The 18,841-nt window shown below is 45.5% G+C and overlaps 1 protein-coding gene across 7 annotated transcripts in view; it reads left to right on the top strand.

Moving 5' to 3' along the window:
• Positions 1-18,841, top strand: part of LOC109880614 (adapter protein CIKS) — a 98,095-nt gene that overhangs the window by 39,287 nt on the left and 39,967 nt on the right. For all 7 annotated transcript variants that reach the window (XM_031838126.1, XM_031838123.1, XM_031838125.1 and 4 more), the window contains 2 exons: positions 10,558-10,594; positions 10,711-10,796. In XM_031838126.1, the coding sequence (XP_031693986.1) occupies positions 10,558-10,594; positions 10,711-10,796 (123 nt within the window). The remainder of the gene's footprint in view (positions 1-10,557; positions 10,595-10,710; positions 10,797-18,841) is intronic.

Below are 18,841 nucleotides of genomic sequence, written 5' to 3'. Positions count from 1 at the left end.
TGAATACTATTGTAAAGCACAATTTCTCCCCTTTCCAACAAAATCAATGACGAGACCTTCTGGCTGCCCGTCTCTGCGTGATTGAAGAAGGCAATGAGCTCTGTTGGGTCTTTTGAAAAATGGCGGGTGGGGATTCAAAACCTATTGCGTGATAGTGAAAGGGTGTGTAATCTGCTTTTTTCACCCGATCTGTCCAATTTATCACCTCTAAAATGTAAATTAAACACTATAAAGGGTTTATATAATGTGTCATTACATACCTATTTGAAAGTGTGTGTCGAATTTGAATCTGTTTTTTAGTGTGGCGCTAATGTTAACAGCGGCTGTCGTGGCTTTTTAGAGTCACAGTGGCTTAGAATGATGACGCCAAAAATTTATGCATTCAGTTGTACAATTGATTAGGAATCCCCCTGTCCCTGTCCTCTTACCCTGTCCATGTCCCCTTACCCTGTCCATGTCCCCTTACCCTGTCCCCTTACCCTGTCCCTGTCCTCTTACCCTGTCCACGTCCCCTGTCCACGTACCCTGTCCCCTTACCCTGTCTCTGTCCATGTCCCCTTACCCTGTCCATGTCCCCTGTCTCTTTGTTCATGTCCCCTTACCCTGTTCCCTTACTATGTCCATGTCCCCTTACCCTGTCCATGTCCCCTTACCCTGTCCCCTTACCCTGTCCATGTCCCCTTACCCTGTCCCTTACCCTGTCCCTGTCCTCTTACCCTGTCCATGTCCCCTTACCCTGTCCTCTTACCCTGTCCATGTCCCCTTACCCTGTCCCCTTACCCTGTCCTCTTACCCTGTCCATGTCCCCTTACCCTGTCCCTGTCCTCCTACCCTGTCCTCTTACCGTGTCCATGTCCACTGTGTTCATGGGGGTGTTCTCTTGACGCCAGGTCCTAACTGTGCCCCTGGGGGTGTTCTCTTGATGCCAGGTCCTAACTGTGTTCATGGGGGTGTTCTCATGATGCCAGGTCCTAACTGTGCCCCTGGGGGTGTTCTCATGACGCCAGGTCCTAACTGTGTTCATGGGGGTGTTCTCTTGATGCCAGGTCCTGTCTGTGCCCCTGGGGGTGTTCTCATGATGCCAGGTCCTGTCTGTGCCCCTGGGGGTGTTCTCATGATGCCAGGTCCTAACTGTGCCCCTGGGGGTGTTCTCATGACGCCAGGTCCTAACTGTGTTCATGGGGGTGTTCTCTTGACGCCAGGTCCTAACTGTGTTCATGGGGGTGTTCTCTTGATGCCAGGTCCTAACTGTGCCCCTGGGGGTGTTCTCTTGACGCTAGGTCCTGTCTGTGCCCCTGGGGGTGTTCTCATGATGCCAGGTCCTAACTGTGTTCATGGGGTGTTCTCATGATGCCAGGTCCTGTCTGTATTCATGGGGGTGTTCTCTTGACGCCAGGTCCTAACTGTGTTCATGGGGGTGTTCTCATGATGCCAGGTCCTAACTGTGTTCATGGGGTGTTCTCTTGATGCCAGGTCCTAACTGTGTTCATGGGGGTGTTCTCATGATGCCAGGTCCTAGCTGTGTTCATGGGGGTGTTCTCATGATGCCAGGTCCTAACTGTGTTCATGGGCGTGTTCTCTTGACGCCAGGTCCTAACTGTGCCCCTGGGGGTGTTCTCATGATGCCAGGTCCTAACTGTGTTCATGGGGGTGTTCTCTTGATGCCAGGTCCTAACTGTGTTCATGGGGGTGTTCTTATGACGCCAGGTCCTAACTGTGTTCATGGGGGCGTGCCAGTGACTTCAGTGAAAATGTACACAGAAATAGAATTCTCTCAGATTACATCATTACATAGCATCCCATAATTTCACAAATAGTTTAATCTTTCCTCATTCATCCTGTACAACAATTAGATGTAAGCCTCATATCTGAGGCTATTGTATAAACAGCATTATGGTAATGTGGCTGTATTGCCTCCCATGAGTTTCACAAAATGGTACCAAACGGACCCGGTCGTAGCTGGATTCGTCACCGATCTTTTTTACCTTCTCCAGAACATAAATGTCGTTCGGTTCCAGTTCCATGAGGTGGAAGAAATTCCTTTGTTCTCTCTATGAAAACTCACTCTCTCTCTATACTGTGGCCATGAGGAGATAATCTCCTCCAGAAATGTACGACCTCTCTATGACAAATCAAATCAAATTTATTTGTCACATACACATGGTTAGCAGATGTTAATGTGAGTGTAGCGAAATGCTTGTGCTTCTAGTTCCGACAATGCAGTAATAACCAACAAGTAATCTAGCTAACAATTCCAAAACTACTACCTTATAGACACAAGTGTAAGGGGATAAAGAATATGTACATAAAGATATATGAATGAGTGATGGTACAGAGCGGCATAGGCAAGATACAGTAGATGGTATCGAGTACAGTATATACATATGAGATGAGTATGTAAACAAAGTGGCATAGTTAAAGTGGCTAGTGATACATGTATTACATAAAGATGCAGTAGATGATATAGAGTACAGTATATACGTATACATATGAGATGAATGATGTAGGGTATGTAAACATTATATTAGGTAGCATTGTTTAAAGTGGCTAGTGATATATTTACATCATTTCCCATCAATTCCCATTATTAAAGTGGCTGGAGTTGAGTCAGTGTGTTGGCAGCAGCCACTCAATGTTAGTGGTGGCTGTTTAACACTCTGATGGCCTTGAGATAGAAGCTGTTTTTCAGTCTCTCGGTCCCAGCTTTGATGCACCTGTACTGACCTCGCCTTCTGGATGATAGCGGGGTGAACAGGCAGTGGCTCGGGTGGTTGTTGTCCTTGATGATCTTAATGGCCTTCCTGTGACATCGGGTGGTGTAGGTGTCCTGGAGGGCAGGTAGTTTGCCACCGGTGATGCGTTGTGCCGACCTCACTACACTCTGGAGAGCCTTACGGTTGTGGGCGGAGCAGTTGCCGTACCAGGCGGTGATACAGCCCGACAGGATGCTCTCGATTGTGCATCTGTAGAAGTTTGTGAGTGCTTTTGGTGACAAGCCGAATTTCTTCAGCCTCCTGAGGTTGAAGAGGCGCTGCTGCGCCTTCTTCACGATGCTGTCTGTGTGGGTGGACCAATTCAGTTTGTCTGTGATGTGTACGCCGAGGAACTTAAAACTTACTACCCTCTCCACTACTGTTCCATCGATGTGGATAGGGGGTGTTCCCTCAGCTGTTTCCTGAAGTCCACAATCATCTCCTTAGTTTTGTTGACGTTGAGTGTGAGGTTATTTTCCTGACACCACACTCCGAGGGCCCTCACCTCCTCCCTGTAGGCCATCTCGTCGTTGTTGGTAATCAAGCCTACCACTGTTGTGTCGTCCGCAAACTTGATGATTGAGTTGGAGGCGTGCGTGGCCACGCAGTCGTGGGTGAACAGGGAGTACAGGAGAGGGCTCAGAACGCACCCTTGTGGGGCCCCAGTGTTGAGGATCAGCGGGGTGGAGATGTTGTTGCCTACCCTCACCCGTCAGGAAGTCCAGTACCCAGTTGCACAGGGCGGGGTCGAGACCCAGGGTCTCGAGCTTGATGACGAGCTTGGAGGGTACTATGGTGTTAAATGCCGAGCTGTAGTCGATGAACAGCATTCTCACATAGGTATTCCTCTTGTCCAGATGGGTTAGGGCAGTGTGGTTGAGATTGCATCGTCTGTGGACCTATTTGGGCGGTAAGCAAATTGGAGTGGGTCTAGGGTGTCAGGTAGGGTGGAGGTGATATGGTCCTTGACTAGTCTCTCAAAGCACTTCATGATGACGGAAGTGAGTGCTACGGGGCGGTAGTCGTTTAGCTCAGTTACCTTAGCTTTCTTGGGAACAGGAACAATGGTGGCCCTCTTGAAGCATGTGGGAACAGAAACCCCAAAAACCCCAAACAGCAAACTATGCAGGTGTATAAGCACGGTGGCTAGGACAAACTCCCTAGAAAGGCCAAAACCTAGGAAGAAACCTAGAGAGGAACCAGGCTATGTGGGGTGGCCAGTCCTCTTCTGGCTGTGCCGGGTGGAGATTATAACAGAACATGGCCAAGATGTTAAAATGTTCATAAATGACCAGCATGGTCGAATAATAATAAGGCAGAACAGTTGAAACTGGAGCAGCAGCACGGCCAGGTGGACTGGGGACAGCAAGGAGTCATCATGTCAGGTAGTCCTGGGGCATGGTCCTAGGGCTCAGGTCAGTTGAAACTGGAACAGCAGCATGGCCAGGTGGACTGGGGACAGCAAGGAGTCATCATGTCAGGTAGTCCTGGGGCATGGTCCTAGGGCTCAGGTCCTCCGAGAGAGAGAAAGAAAGAGAGAAGGAGAGAATTAGAGAACGCACACTTAGATTCACACAGGACACCGAATAGGACAGGAGAAGTACTCCAGATATAACAAACTGACCCCAGCCCCCCGACACATAAACTACTGCAGCATAAATACTGGAGGCTGAGACAGGAGGGGTCAGGAGACACTGTGGCCCCATCCGAGGACACCCCCGGACAGGGCCAAACAGGAAGGATATAACCCCACCCACTTTGCCAAAGCACAGCCCCCACACCACTAGAGGGATATCTTCAACCACCAACTCTATACTGACGCTTAGCTTGTTTGATTGCCTTGCGGAGGGAATAGCTTGCCCTGATTAAAAGCAGTGGTTCGCGCTTTCAGTTTCACGCGAATGCTGCCATCAATCCACGGTTTCTGGTTTGGGAATGTTTTAATCGTTGCTATGGGAACGACATCTTCAACGCATGTTCTAATGAACTCGCACACCGAATCAGCGTATTCGTCAATGTTGTTATTTGACGCAATACGAAACCTATCCCAGTCCACGTGATGGAAGCAGTCTTGGAGTGTGGAATCAGATTGGTCGGACCAGCGTTGAACAGACCTCAGCGCGGGAGCTTCTTGTTTTAGTTTCTGTCTGTACGCAGGGATATATACGGCTGTGATTATAATCGAAGATAATTCCCTTGGTAGATAATGCGGTCGACATTTGATTGTGAGGAATTCTAAATCAGGTGAACAGAAGGACTTGAGTTCCTGTATGTTGTTGTGATCACACCACGTCTCGTTAACCATGAAGCATACGCCCCCGCCCCTCTTCTTACCAGAAGATGTTTGTTTCTGTCGGCGCGATGCGTGGAGAAACCAGCTGGCTCCACCGACTCCGATAGCGTCTCTCCAGTGAGCCATGTTTCCGTGAAGCAAAGAACATTACAGTCTCTGATGTCCCTCTGGAATGCTACCCTTGCTCGGATTTCATCAACCTTGATGTCGAGAGACTGGACACTGGCGAGAAGTATGCTTGGGAGTGGTGCACGATGTGCCCGTCTCCGGAGTCTGACCAGAAGACTGCTTCGTTTCCCTCTTTTACGAAGTTGTTTTTTTTTGTCGCCGGCTGGGATCCATTCCGTTGTCCTGGGTGAAAGGCAGAACACAGGATCCGCTTCGCGAAAGACATATTCTTGGTCGTACTGATGGTGAGTTGACGCTGATCTTATATTCAGTAGTTCTTCTCGACTGTATGTAATGAAACCTAAGATGACCTGGGGTACTAATGTAAGAAATAACACATAAAAAAACAAAAAACTGCATAGTTTCCTAGGAACGCGAAGCGAGGCGGCCATCTCTGTCGGCGCCGGAAGTGTACCAAGCAGCCTGGGGGGTAGAGACAGGGGGGTAGGGAGATGGTGCATAGAAAAGGGCTGGTGCAGAGGGAGGGGTGCTCACTGTACCCAAAGAGGGCAACGTCATGACAGAATGATGGCTTGCCCTACTGACTGAAAACACACAGTCCAGTTCAAAGTGAATGATGGCTGGCCCTACTGACTGAAAACACACAGTCCAGTTCAAAGTGAATGATGGCAGGCCCTAGTGCCTGTAAACACACAGTCCAGTTCAAAGTGAATGTTGGCAGGCCCTACTGCCTGTGAACACACAGTCCAATTCAAAGTGAATGATGGCAGGCCTGTTTGGCAAATGGCTTGTTTGAATAAAGGCCTACTGTAGCTCTGATTGGCTATAGCACCCCGGTCTGCGTAGACTTTTTATTGGGTTTTATTTACTGCAGTGTCTATTAATTGTCCAAACGCACAGCCACTTTCCCTCTATATTGCTATAGAATTTTCACAAATGCCTTAATTTCCCTCAGCCAATCATCAGTAATTTGTGTAAGTGTGATGCTTGTTGAATGTCCTTCCCTGAATGTCTGTCAATTTGTTCACTATAAAATAGCATTGTATCTTGTCAAACACCATTTTTTCCAAAACTTTACTAAGGGTTGGTAACCGGCTTATTTGAGCCAGTAAAGGGGGCTTTACTATTCTTGGGTAGCACAATTACTTTTGCTTCCCTCCAGGCCTGAGGGCACACACTTTCTAGTAGGCTTAAATTGAAGATCTGGCAAATAGGAGTGGCAATATCTTACGCTATTATCCTCAGTAATTTTCCATCCATGTTGTCAGACCCTGGTGTTGATAGACAACAATAAAAAAAAATCTCACTTTATGGAATTCAAAATTACAGTTCTTGTCTTTCATAATTTGGCCAGCGTTTGTTGCTGGCATGTCATGCCTAAATTTACCAATTTAAAAAATCATTAAAGTAGTTGGCAATATCAGTCTGTTTTGATGGAGCTGAGTTTGCTATCATTCTTTGTCATTTATCTTTGTTTCATAGTGTAGTTTATCCTTTTTATTCATTATCGTCACATGATTTCTCAATTTGCAGTACGTTTGTCAATCGGTTGTGCAGCCAGACTTATTTTCCATTCCTTTTGCCTCATCCCTCTCAACCATACCATTTTTCAATTCCACTGGGATTGAACAGTTTTTAGTCATTTTCGTAATGGGTGCGTGCTTATGTCAAGTGCAACGTCTATTTGCTCCTCATTACACACCACGGACCAACAAATATTCTATATATCAACAACATAGGAATCACTACAGACTTATTGTATGACCTCTTATACACTATATTAGGCCCAGCCTTTGGAACTTTGTTTTTCCTAGATATGGCTACTATATTGTGATCACTACATCCGATGGATTTGGATACTGTTTTAAAGCACATTTCTGCAGCATCAGTAAAGATGTGATCAATACTTATTGATGATTTCATTCCTGTGCTGTTTGTATCTACCCTGGTAGGTTGACTGATCCTGAACAAGGTTGCAGGCACTGGTGACAGTTTGAAGCTTTTTCTTGAGGGCAGCTTGATGAGAGGCAGTCAATATTTAAATCACCCAGAAAATGTACCTCTGTTGATACCACATACATTATCAAGCATTTCACAATTTAAAAAAAAAAACATTTCACACATTTAACATCAGGCACTAAAATGATTCCAAGCTATTTAACATCAGGCACTAAAATGATTCCAAGCTATTTAACATCAGGCACTAAAATGATTCCAAGCTATTTAACATCAGGAGTCTGCTTGATTCACTCCTCTTTGATCATAATGTTGAGTGACTCTGTAACGGTTTTCTAGGTGTGAAGGAGAGTCGGACCAAAATGCGGCGTGTAGATTGCGATCCCATGTTTAATAAACAAACGTAAAACACGAATCAATTACAAACACTACAAAAGAAAGAACGTAATGAACGTAACGAAAACCGAAACAGCCTATACTTGTGTAAACTAACACAGAGACTCAGCACTGAGGGGAAGCTCAGCACTAAGGGGAAGCTCAGCACTGAGGGGAAGCTCAGCACTGAGGGGAAGCTCAGCACTAAGAGGAAGCTCAGCACTGAGAGGAAGCTCAGCACTGAGAGGAAGCTCAGCACTGAGAGGAAGCTCAGGCAGGTAGTTAGATCCGGAAGATCCTGGCTGGCTGGTGGTTCTGGTAGATCCTGGCTGACTGGCGGATCTGGAAGAGTCTGACTGGCGGATCTGGAAGAGTCTGGCTGACTGGCGGATCTGGAAGAGTCTGGCTGACTGGCGGATCTGGAAGAGTCTGGCTGACTGGCGGATCTGGAAGAGTCTGGCTGACTGGCGGATCTGGAAGAGTCTGGCTGACTGGCGGATCTGGAAGAGTCTGGCTGACTGGCGGATCTGGAAGAGTCTGGCTGACTGACGGATCTGGAAGAGTCTGGCTGACTGACGGATCTGGCTGCTCCATGCTGACTGGCGGCTCTGGCTGCTCCACGCTGACTGGCGGCTCTGGCTGCTCCACGCTGACTGGCGTCTCTGGCTACTCCATGTAGGCTGACAGCTCTGGCGGCTTCTTACAGACTGGCAGCTCTGGCGGCTCCGTGCAGACTGGCAGCTCCTTGCAGACTGGCAGCTCCTTGCAGACTGGCAGCTCCTTGCAGACTGGCAGCTCCTTGCAGACTGACAGCTCTGGCTGCTCCATGCAGACTGGCAGCTCTGGCTGGGCTGAACAGGCGGGAGACTCCGGCAGCGCAGGAGAGGAGAAAGGCTCCGGCAGCGCTGAACAGGCGGGAGACTCCGGCTGCGCTGGAGATGAGGAAGGCTCTGGCAGCGCTAGATAGGCGGGAGACTCCGGCAGCGCTGGAGAGGCGAGGCGCACTGTAGGCCTGATGCGTGGTGCTGGCACTGGTGGTACTGGGCCGAGAACACGCACAGGAAGCCTGGTGCGGGGAGCTGCCACCGGAGGGCTGGTGTGTGAAGGTGGTACTGGATAGACCGGACCGTGCAGGCGCACTGGAGCTCTTGAGCACCGAGCCTGCCCAACCTTACCTGGCTCGATGCCCACTCTAGCCCGGCCGATACGAGGAGCTGGAATATACCGCACCGGGCTATGCACCCACACTGGGGACACCGTGCGCACCACTGCATAACACTGTGCCTGCCCGGCCTCTCTAGCCCCCCGGTAAGCACAGGGAGTTTGCGCAGGTCTCCTACCTGGTGTAGCCATACTCCCTGTGAGCCCCCCCCCAATACATTTTTGGGGCTGACTCCCGGGCTTCCTTGCCAACCGTGTTCCCTCATATCGCCGGCTCCTCTCTCCGGCTGCCTCTGCTCTCCTCGCTGCCTCCACCTGTTCCCATGGAAGGCGATCCCTTCCCGCCAGGATCTCCTCCCATGTGTAGCAACCCTTGCCATCCAATATATCGTCCCATGTCCAATCCTCATTGCGCCGCTGTTGCTGCCTTTGTTGCTTCTCCTGCGGCTCCTGCCTGTTGACACGCTGCTTGGTCCTGTTGTGGTGGGTGATTCTGTAACGGTTTTCTAGGTGTGAAGGAGAGTCGGACCAAAATGTGGCGTGTAGATTGCGATCCATGTTTAATAAACAAACGTAAAACATGAATCAATTACAAACACTACAAAACAAAGAACGTAATGAACGTAACGAAAACCGAAACAGCCTATACTTGTGTAAACTAACACAGAGACAGGAACAAGGACACTAAGGACAATCACCCATGAAACACTCAAAGAATATGGCTGCCTAAATATGGTTCCCAATCAGAGACAACGATAAACACCTGCCTCTGATTGAGAACCACTTCAGACAGCCATAGATTTAACTAGAACACCCCACTAAGCTACAATCCCAATACCAACACACCACATACAAAAACCCCATGCCACACCCTGGCCTGACCAAATAAATGAAGATAAACACAAAATACTTCGACCAGAGCGTGACAGACTCTAACATTAGCAATTTTCTGGAGGAAAAACAAATCACAGAGGTCTTCTTGATATTCAATGTCAAGCATGAGTTATTAAGCTATTCTACAATTGAAACCATATGTTGTGTCAACACATCAGTAACGGCAAGACATGTTTTTCCTGCCGCATAAACTACAGTGTGGTCAGCATACAGCTGAACACTAGCCCCTGCACTTACCTCAGGAAGATCATTTATGTATGAACTAAAAAGAAGTGGAACTAGAACCGATCCTTGTGGGACACCCATTCTGTTTTTCTGAGCTGTATATGTGTTATTGATCACTACACTTTGTTCCCTGTTCTTGAGATATCATTCAAACCATCTAAGTGCTTTTTTAGGAAATTTGAACCTGGAGTGTTGAGACCAAGATGCGGTGTCAAAAGCTTTGCTTAAATTGAGAAAAATAGCTCCAACCACATTGCCTTTGTCCAACGTTCAAAACCATCTATCAGAAAACTGTTTTCTTTGTCTGTTGAGTCTCCCGAGTGGCGCAGAGTCTGCATCTCAGTGCAGGAGGCGTCACTGCAGTCCCTGGTTTGAATCCAGGCTGCATAACATCTGGCTGTGATTGGGAATCCCATAGGGCAGTGCACAATTGGCCCAGCGTCGTCTGGGTTTGGCCGGTGTAGGCCGTCATTGTAAATAAGAATTGGTTCTTAACTGACTTGCCAGGTTAAATAAAACATGTAGTGTTTACGTCTAAACCGAATTGCTGTGAATGCAGGAATTGATACTACAAGTAGGCCATTAATTGCTCTGTTAAAGCTGTCTCCATTACTTTTGATAGAACTGCGAAAATGCTAATCGGCCTGTAGTTAAATGCCTGGTCAACTTCACCCCATTTTAGAAATGGGTGTTACCAGTGCCTTTATCCACCCCTCTGGAAACTGTGTAGTACTTATTGACAGATTTATCAGGTCTCTCTCTCTCTCTCAGATAACTACAGACTGCCAGGTGCAGGCGACGTGCAAAGGTAAGCTAGCGAGCATATGATCTGCATTACCAAGAGCAAAGGTCTCAGAAATCCCTTTTTGCAAAGAGATTAACTTTGTTTCTGAAATGGTAACTCATGTTGGATCTTCTTTCTAGTGGCCACATGAGTCCCCATCCTAAACCCTGCAGTGCATCGCTCTCTGTGGAACAACCCTGCAGTGCCCCGCTCTCTGTGGAACAAAGTAAGTACATGAGTCCCCATCCTACACCCTGCAGTGGTAGTGTAGTAGCAGTAGTGGTAGTGAAGTAGTGTGTTTGTGTATTAGTGGTAGTGTAGTAGTGGTAGTGTAATAGCTGTAGAGAGGTAGTGGTAGTGTAGTAAGGCAGTAGTAGTGTATTATTTGTAGTGGTAGTGTAGTAGTGTACTGAAGTAGTGGTAGTGTAGTGGTAATGGGGTATTGTAGTTGTGGTAGTGTGGGGGTTTAGTAGTGGTAGTGTGGTAGTGTGGTGGTGTGGTTGTGGTAGTGGTTGTGTAGTAGTAGAGAAGTAGTATTAGTGGTAGAGTAGTAGTAGAGAAGTAGTGTAGTAGTAGAGAAGTAGTGTAGTAGTAGAGAAGTAGTGTGGTAGTGGTATTTTAGTAATAGAGAAGTAGTGTGGTATTTTTGTAAGAGAAGTAGTGTAGTTGTGGTAGGGGTAGTGTGGAAGTGGTGTAGTAGTAGAGAAGTTGTGTAGTAGTAGAGAGGTAGTGGTAGTGTAGTAGTAGCGAAGTAGTGTGGTAGTGTAGTAGTAGAGAAGTTGTGTAGTAGTAGTGTGGTAGTGTAGTAGTAGAGAAGTAGTGTGGTAGTGTAGTAGTAGGGAAGTAGTGTAGTAGAGAAGTAGTGTGGTAGTGTAGTAGTAGAGAAGTAGTGTAGTAGTGGTAGGGGTAGTGTAGTAGTGGTAGTGTAGTTGTAGTGGTAGTGTAGTAGTACCGAAATAGTGTGGTAGTGTAGTAGTAGAGAAGTAGTGTGGTAGTGTAGTAGTAGAGAAGTAGTGTAGTAGTAGCGAAGTAGTGTGGTAGTGTAGTAGTAGAGAAGTAGTGTGGTAGTGTAGTAGTAGAGAAGTAGTGTGGTAGTAGAGAAGTAGTGTAGTTGTGGTAGGGGTAGTGGTAGTGTAGTAGTAGTGTAGTAGTAGAGAAGTTGTGTGGTAGTGTATTAGTAGAGAAGTAGTAGTATTGTGGTAGTGTAGTAGTAGAGAAGTAGTGTAGTAGTAGAGAAGTAGTGTGGTAGTGTAGTAGTAGAGAAGTAGTGTGGTAGTGTAGTAGTAGAGAAGTAGTGTGGTAGTGTAGTAGTAGAGAAGTAGTGTGGTAGTGTAGTAGTAGTGTGGTAGTGGTATTTTGGTAATAGAGAAGTAGTGTGGTATTTTTGTAATAGAGAAGTAGTGTAGTTGTGGTAGGGGTAGTGTGGTAGTGGTAGTTGTAGTAGTATGGTAGGAGTAGTGTAGTAGTGCGGTAGTGGTACTGGGGTAATAGTAGTGTAGTAGTGTGGTTGTGGTAGTAAAGTAGGGGTAGTGTAGTAGTCTGGTAGGAGTAGTGGTACTGAAGTAATAGTAGTGTGGATGTGGTAGTGGTGGTAGTTGTAAAGTAGGGGTAGTGTAGTAGTGTGGTAGGAGTAGTGGTACTGTAGTAATAGTAGTGTGGATGTGGTAGTGGTGGTAGCTGTAAAGTAGGGGTAGTAGTGTAGTAGTAGAGACGTAGTGTAAAAGGGATGTAGTGGTGGTTTAGTTGGGTGGTAGTGTAGTAGTAAAGTAGTAGTATGTGGAAGTGTTTTAGTGTGCTAGTGGTAGCGTGGTGGTGTAGTAGTAGTGTTAGTGTGGTAGTGATAGTAGTAGTGATAGTGTAGTAGTGGTAGTGTGGTGGTGTAGTGGGGGGGTAGTAGTGGGGGTAGTAGTGATAGTGTGCTGGTGCAGTAGTGATAGTAGTAGTGGTAGTGTGATGGTATAGTAGTGGTGGTGGTGTGGTAGAGGTATAATGATGTGTGTGTTTATATATTTATAGTGATGTGTATAGTGATGTGTGTGCTAAAATCTTTCCCTCCCTGTGACCTCTAACCTCTATTTAAATCCTTCATCACAGTAGAATTGTTTGTAACCTCTAACCTCTTTAATCCCTCATCACCGTAGGAGAAGTGTTTGTGACCTCTTGTCACGATCGTCGTTGTAATCATACTCAGACCAAAGTGCAGCATGGAATTGGTTCGACATCTTTTATTGATAGTGAAACGCACAAAAAACAAGGAAGAATAAACAATACGTGAAGCTCAAGCAGTGTTCACAGGCAACTACATAGAAACCAGATCCCACAAAATCCAGTGGGGAAAGGCTGCCTAAATATGATCCCCAATTAGAGACAACGATAAACAGCTGCCTCTGATTGGGAACCAAACATAGAAACAAAACACCTTGATCAGAACACTCCCCCTAGTCACACCCCGACCTAACCAAAATAGAGAATTACAAGGCTCTCTATGGTCAGGGCGTGACACCTCTAACCTCTATTTAAACCCTTTATCACCATAGGAGAAGTGTTTGTGACCTCTAACGTCTATTTAAACCCTTCATCCCCATAGGAGAAGTGTTTGTGACCTCTAACCTCTATTTAAACCCTTCATCACCGTAGGAAGGGTGTTTGTGACCTCTAACCTCTATTTAAACCCTTCATCACCGTAGGAAGGGTGTTTGTGACCTCTAACCTCTATTTAAACCCTTCATCACCGTAGGAGACGTGTTTGTGACCTCTAACCTCTATTTAAACCCTTCATCACCGTAGGAAGGGTGTTTGTGACCTCTAACCTCTGTTTAAACCCTTCATCCCCATAGGAGAAGTGTTTGTGACCTCTAACCTCTATTTAAACCCTTCATCACCGTAGGAAGGGTGTTTGTGACCTCTAACCTCTATTTAAACCCTTCATCACCGTAGGAGAAGTGTTTGTGACCTCTGACCTCTATTTAAACCCTTCATCACCGTAGGAGAAGTGTTTGTAACCTCTAACCTCTATTTAAACCCTTCATCACTGTAGGAAGGGTGTTTGTGACCTCTAACCTATATTTAAACCCTTCATCACCGTAGGAAGTGTGTTTGTGACCTCTAACCTCTATTTAAACCCTTCATCACCGTAGGAAGGGTGTTTGTGACCTCTAACCTCTATTTAAACCCTTCATCACCGTAGGAAGTGTGTTTGTGACCTCTAACCTCTATTTAAACCCTTCATCACTGTAGGAGAAGTGTTTGTGATCTCTAACCTCTATTTAAACCCTTCATCACCGCAGGAAGGGTGTTTGTGACCTCCAAATCTCTATTTAAACCCTTCATCACTGTAGGAAGGGTGTTTGTGACCTCTAACCTCTATTTAAACACTTCATCACCGTAGGAGAAGTGTTTGTGATCTCTAACCTCTATTTAACCCCTTCATCACCGTAGGAAGGGTGTTTGTGACCTCTAACCTCTATTTAAACCCTTCATCTCCATAGGAGAAGTGTTTGTGACCTCTAACCTCTATTTAAACCCTTCATCACCGTAGGAAGGGTGTTTGTGACATCTAACCTCTATTTAAACCCTTTATCACCATAGGAGAAGTGTTTGTGACCTCTAACCTCTATTTAAACCCTTCATCCCCATAGGAGAAGTGTTTGTGACCTCTAACCTCTATTTAAACCCTTCATCACCGTAGGAAGGGTGTTTGTGACCTCTAACCTCTATTTAAACCCTTCATCACCGTAGGAAGGGTGTTTGTGACCTCTAACCTCTATTTAAACCCTTCATCACCGTAGGAAGGGTGTTTGTGACCTCTAACCTCTATTTAAACCTTTCATCACCGTAGGAAGGGTGTTTGTGACCTCTAACCTCTATTTAAACCCTTCATCACCGTAGGAGAAGTGTTTGTGACCTCTAACCTCTATTTAAACCCTTCCTCACTGTAGGAGAAGTGTTTGTAACCTCTAACCTCTATTTAAACCCTTCATCCCCATAGGAGAAGTGTTTGTGACCTCTAACCTCTATTTAAACCCTTCATCACCATAGGAAGGGTGTTTGTGACCTCTAACCTCTATTTAAACCCTTCATCACCGTAGGAAGGGTTTTTGTGACCTCTAACCTCTATTTAAACCCTTCATCACTGTAGGAGAAGTGTTTGTGACCTCTAACCTCTATTTAAACCCTTCATAACTGTAGGAAGGGTGTTTGTGACCTCTAACCTCTATTTAAATCCTTCATCACCGTATGAAGGGTGTTTGTGAGCTCTAACCTCTATTTAAACCCTTCGTCACCGTAGGAAGGGTGTTTGAGACCTCTAACCTCTATTTAAACCCTTCATCACCGTAGGACGGGTGTTTGTGACCTCTAACCTCTATTTAAACCCTTCATCACCGCAGGAAGGGTGTTTGTGACCTCTAACCTATATTTAAACCCTTCATCACCGTAGGAAGGGTGTTTGTGACATCTAACCTCTATTTAAACCCTTTATCACCATAGGAGAAGTGTTTGTGACCTCTAACCTATATTTAAACCCTTCATCACCGTAGGAAGGGTGTTTGTGACCTCTAACCTCTATTTAAACTCTTCATCACCGTAGGAGAAGTGTTTGTGACCTCTAACCTCTATTTAAACCCTTCCTCACCATAGGACGGGTGTTTGTGACCTCTAACCTCTATTTAAACCCTTCATCACCGTAGGAAGGGTGTTTGTGACCTCTAACCTCTGTTTAAACCCTTCATCCCCATAGGAGAAGTGTTTGTGACCTCTAACCTCTATTTAAACCCTTCATCACCGTAGGAAGGGTGTTTGTGACCTCTAACCTCTATTTAAACCCTTCATCACCGTAGGAGAAGTGTTTGTGACCTCTGACCTCTATTTAAACCCTTCATCACCGTAGGAGAAGTGTTTGTAACCTCTAACCTCTATTTAAACCCTTCATCACTGTAGGAAGGGTGTTTGTGACCTCTAACCTATATTTAAACCCTTCATCACCGTAGGAAGTGTGTTTGTGACCTCTAACCTCTATTTAAACCCTTCATCACCGTAGGAAGGGTGTTTGTGACCTCTAACCTCTATTTAAACCCTTCATCACCGTAGGAAGTGTGTTTGTGACCTCTAACCTCTATTTAAACCCTTCATCACTGTAGGAGAAGTGTTTGTGATCTCTAACCTCTATTTAAACCCTTCATCACCGCAGGAAGGGTGTTTGTGACCTCCAAATCTCTATTTAAACCCTTCATCACTGTAGGAAGGGTGTTTGTGACCTCTAACCTCTATTTAAACACTTCATCACCGTAGGAGAAGTGTTTGTGATCTCTAACCTCTATTTAACCCCTTCATCACCGTAGGAAGGGTGTTTGTGACCTCTAACCTCTATTTAAACCCTTCATCTCCATAGGAGAAGTGTTTGTGACCTCTAACCTCTATTTAAACCCTTCATCACCGTAGGAAGGGTGTTTGTGACATCTAACCTCTATTTAAACCCTTTATCACCATAGGAGAAGTGTTTGTGACCTCTAACCTCTATTTAAACCCTTCATCCCCATAGGAGAAGTGTTTGTGACCTCTAACCTCTATTTAAACCCTTCATCACCGTAGGAAGGGTGTTTGTGACCTCTAACCTCTATTTAAACCCTTCATCACCGTAGGAAGGGTGTTTGTGACCTCTAACCTCTATTTAAACCCTTCATCACCGTAGGAAGGGTGTTTGTGACCTCTAACCTCTATTTAAACCTTTCATCACCGTAGGAAGGGTGTTTGTGACCTCTAACCTCTATTTAAACCCTTCATCACCGTAGGAGAAGTGTTTGTGACCTCTAACCTCTATTTAAACCCTTCCTCACTGTAGGAGAAGTGTTTGTAACCTCTAACCTCTATTTAAACCCTTCATCCCCATAGGAGAAGTGTTTGTGACCTCTAACCTCTATTTAAACCCTTCATCACCATAGGAAGGGTGTTTGTGACCTCTAACCTCTATTTAAACCCTTCATCACCGTAGGAAGGGTTTTTGTGACCTCTAACCTCTATTTAAACCCTTCATCACTGTAGGAGAAGTGTTTGTGACCTCTAACCTCTATTTAAACCCTTCATAACTGTAGGAAGGGTGTTTGTGACCTCTAACCTCTATTTAAATCCTTCATCACCGTATGAAGGGTGTTTGTGAGCTCTAACCTCTATTTAAACCCTTCGTCACCGTAGGAAGGGTGTTTGAGACCTCTAACCTCTATTTAAACCCTTCATCACCGTAGGACGGGTGTTTGTGACCTCTAACCTCTATTTAAACCCTTCATCACCGCAGGAAGGGTGTTTGTGACCTCTAACCTATATTTAAACCCTTCATCACCGTAGGAAGGGTGTTTGTGACATCTAACCTCTATTTAAACCCTTTATCACCATAGGAGAAGTGTTTGTGACCTCTAACCTATATTTAAACCCTTCATCACCGTAGGAAGGGTGTTTGTGACCTCTAACCTCTATTTAAACTCTTCATCACCGTAGGAGAAGTGTTTGTGACCTCTAACCTCTATTTAAACCCTTCCTCACCATAGGACGGGTGTTTGTGACCTCTAACCTCTATTTAAACCCTTCATCACCGTAGGAAGGGTGTTTGTGACCTCTAACCTCTATTTAAACCCTTCATCCCCATAGGAGAAGTGTTTGTGACCTCTAACCTCTATTTAAACCCTTCATCGCTGTAGGAAGGGTGTTTGTGACCTCTAACCTCTATTTAAACCCTTCATCACCATATGAAGGGTATTTGTGACCTCTAACCTCTATTTAAACCCTTCATCACCGTAGGAAGGGTGTTTGTGACCTTTAACCTCTATTTAAACCCTTCATCAACGTAGGAAGGGTGTTTGTGACCTCTAAACTCTATTTAAACCCTTCATCCCCATAGGAGAAGTGTTTGTGACCTCTAACCTATATTTAAACCCTTCATCACCGTAGGAAGGGTGTTTGTGACCTCCAACCTCTATTTAAACCATTCATCCCCATAGGAGAAGTGTTTGTGACCTCTAACCTCTATTTAAAACCCTTCATCCCCATAGGAGAAGTGTTTGTGACCTCTAACCTATATTTAAACCCTTCATCACCGTAGGAAGGGTGTTTGTGACCTCCAACCTCTATTTAAACCATTCATCCCCATAGGAGAAGTGTTTGTGATCTCTAACCTCTATTTAAATCCTTCATCACCGTAGGAGAAGTGTTTGCGATCTCTAACCTATATTTAAACCCTTCATCACCGTAGGAAGGGTGTTTGTGACCTCCAACCTCTATTTAAACCATTCATCCCCATAGGAGAAGTGTTTGTGACCTCTAACCTCTATTTAAATCCTTCATCACCGTAGGAGAAGTGTTTGTGACCTCTGGCCTCTATTTAAACCCGTCATCACCGTAGGAGAAGTGTTTGTGACCTCTAACCTCTATTTAAACCCTTCATCACCGTAGAAGAAGTGTTTGTGACCTCTAACCTCTATTTAAACCCTTCATCACCGTAGGAAGGGTATTTGTGACCTCTAACCTCTATTTAAACCCTTCGTCCCCATTGGAGAAGTGTTTGTGACCTCTAACCTCTATTTAAACCCTTCATCACTGTAGGAAGGGTGTTTGTGACCTCTAACCTATATTTAAACCCTTCATCACCGTAGGAAGGGTGTTTGTGACCTCCAACCTCTATTTAAACCATTCATCCCCATAGGAGAAGTGTTTGTGACCTCTAACCTCTATTTAAACCCTTCATCACCGTAGGAAGGGTATTTGTGACCTCTAACCTCTATTTAAACCCTTCGTCCCCATTGGAGAAGTGTTTGTGACCTCTAACCTATATTTAAACCCTTCATCACCGTAGGAAGGGTGTTTGTGACCTCCAACCTCTATTTAAACCATTCATCCCCATAGGAGAAGTGTTTGTGACCTCTAACCTCTATTTAAACCCTTCATCACCGTAGGAAGGGTATTTGTGACCTCTAACCTCTATTTAAACCCTTCGTCCCCATTGGAGAAGTGTTTGTGACCTCTAACCTCTATTTAAACCCTTCATCACTGTAGGAAGGGTGTTTGTGACCTCTAACCTCTATTTAAACCCTTCATCACCGTAGGAAGGGTGTTTGTGACCTCTGACCTCTATTTAAACCCTTCATCACTGTAGGAAGGGTGTTTGTGACCTCTAACCTCTATTTAAACCCTTCATCACTGTAGGAGAAGTGTTTTTGACCTCTAACCTCTATTTAAACCCTTCATCACTGTAGGAGAAGTGTTTGTGACCTCTAACCTCTATTT

This window comes from Oncorhynchus kisutch, linkage group LG13 (assembly GCF_002021735.2).
Source record: "Oncorhynchus kisutch isolate 150728-3 linkage group LG13, Okis_V2, whole genome shotgun sequence".
Lineage (NCBI taxonomy): Eukaryota > Metazoa > Chordata > Actinopteri > Salmoniformes > Salmonidae > Oncorhynchus > Oncorhynchus kisutch.
This window is presented reverse-complemented; position numbering and strand designations above follow the sequence as displayed.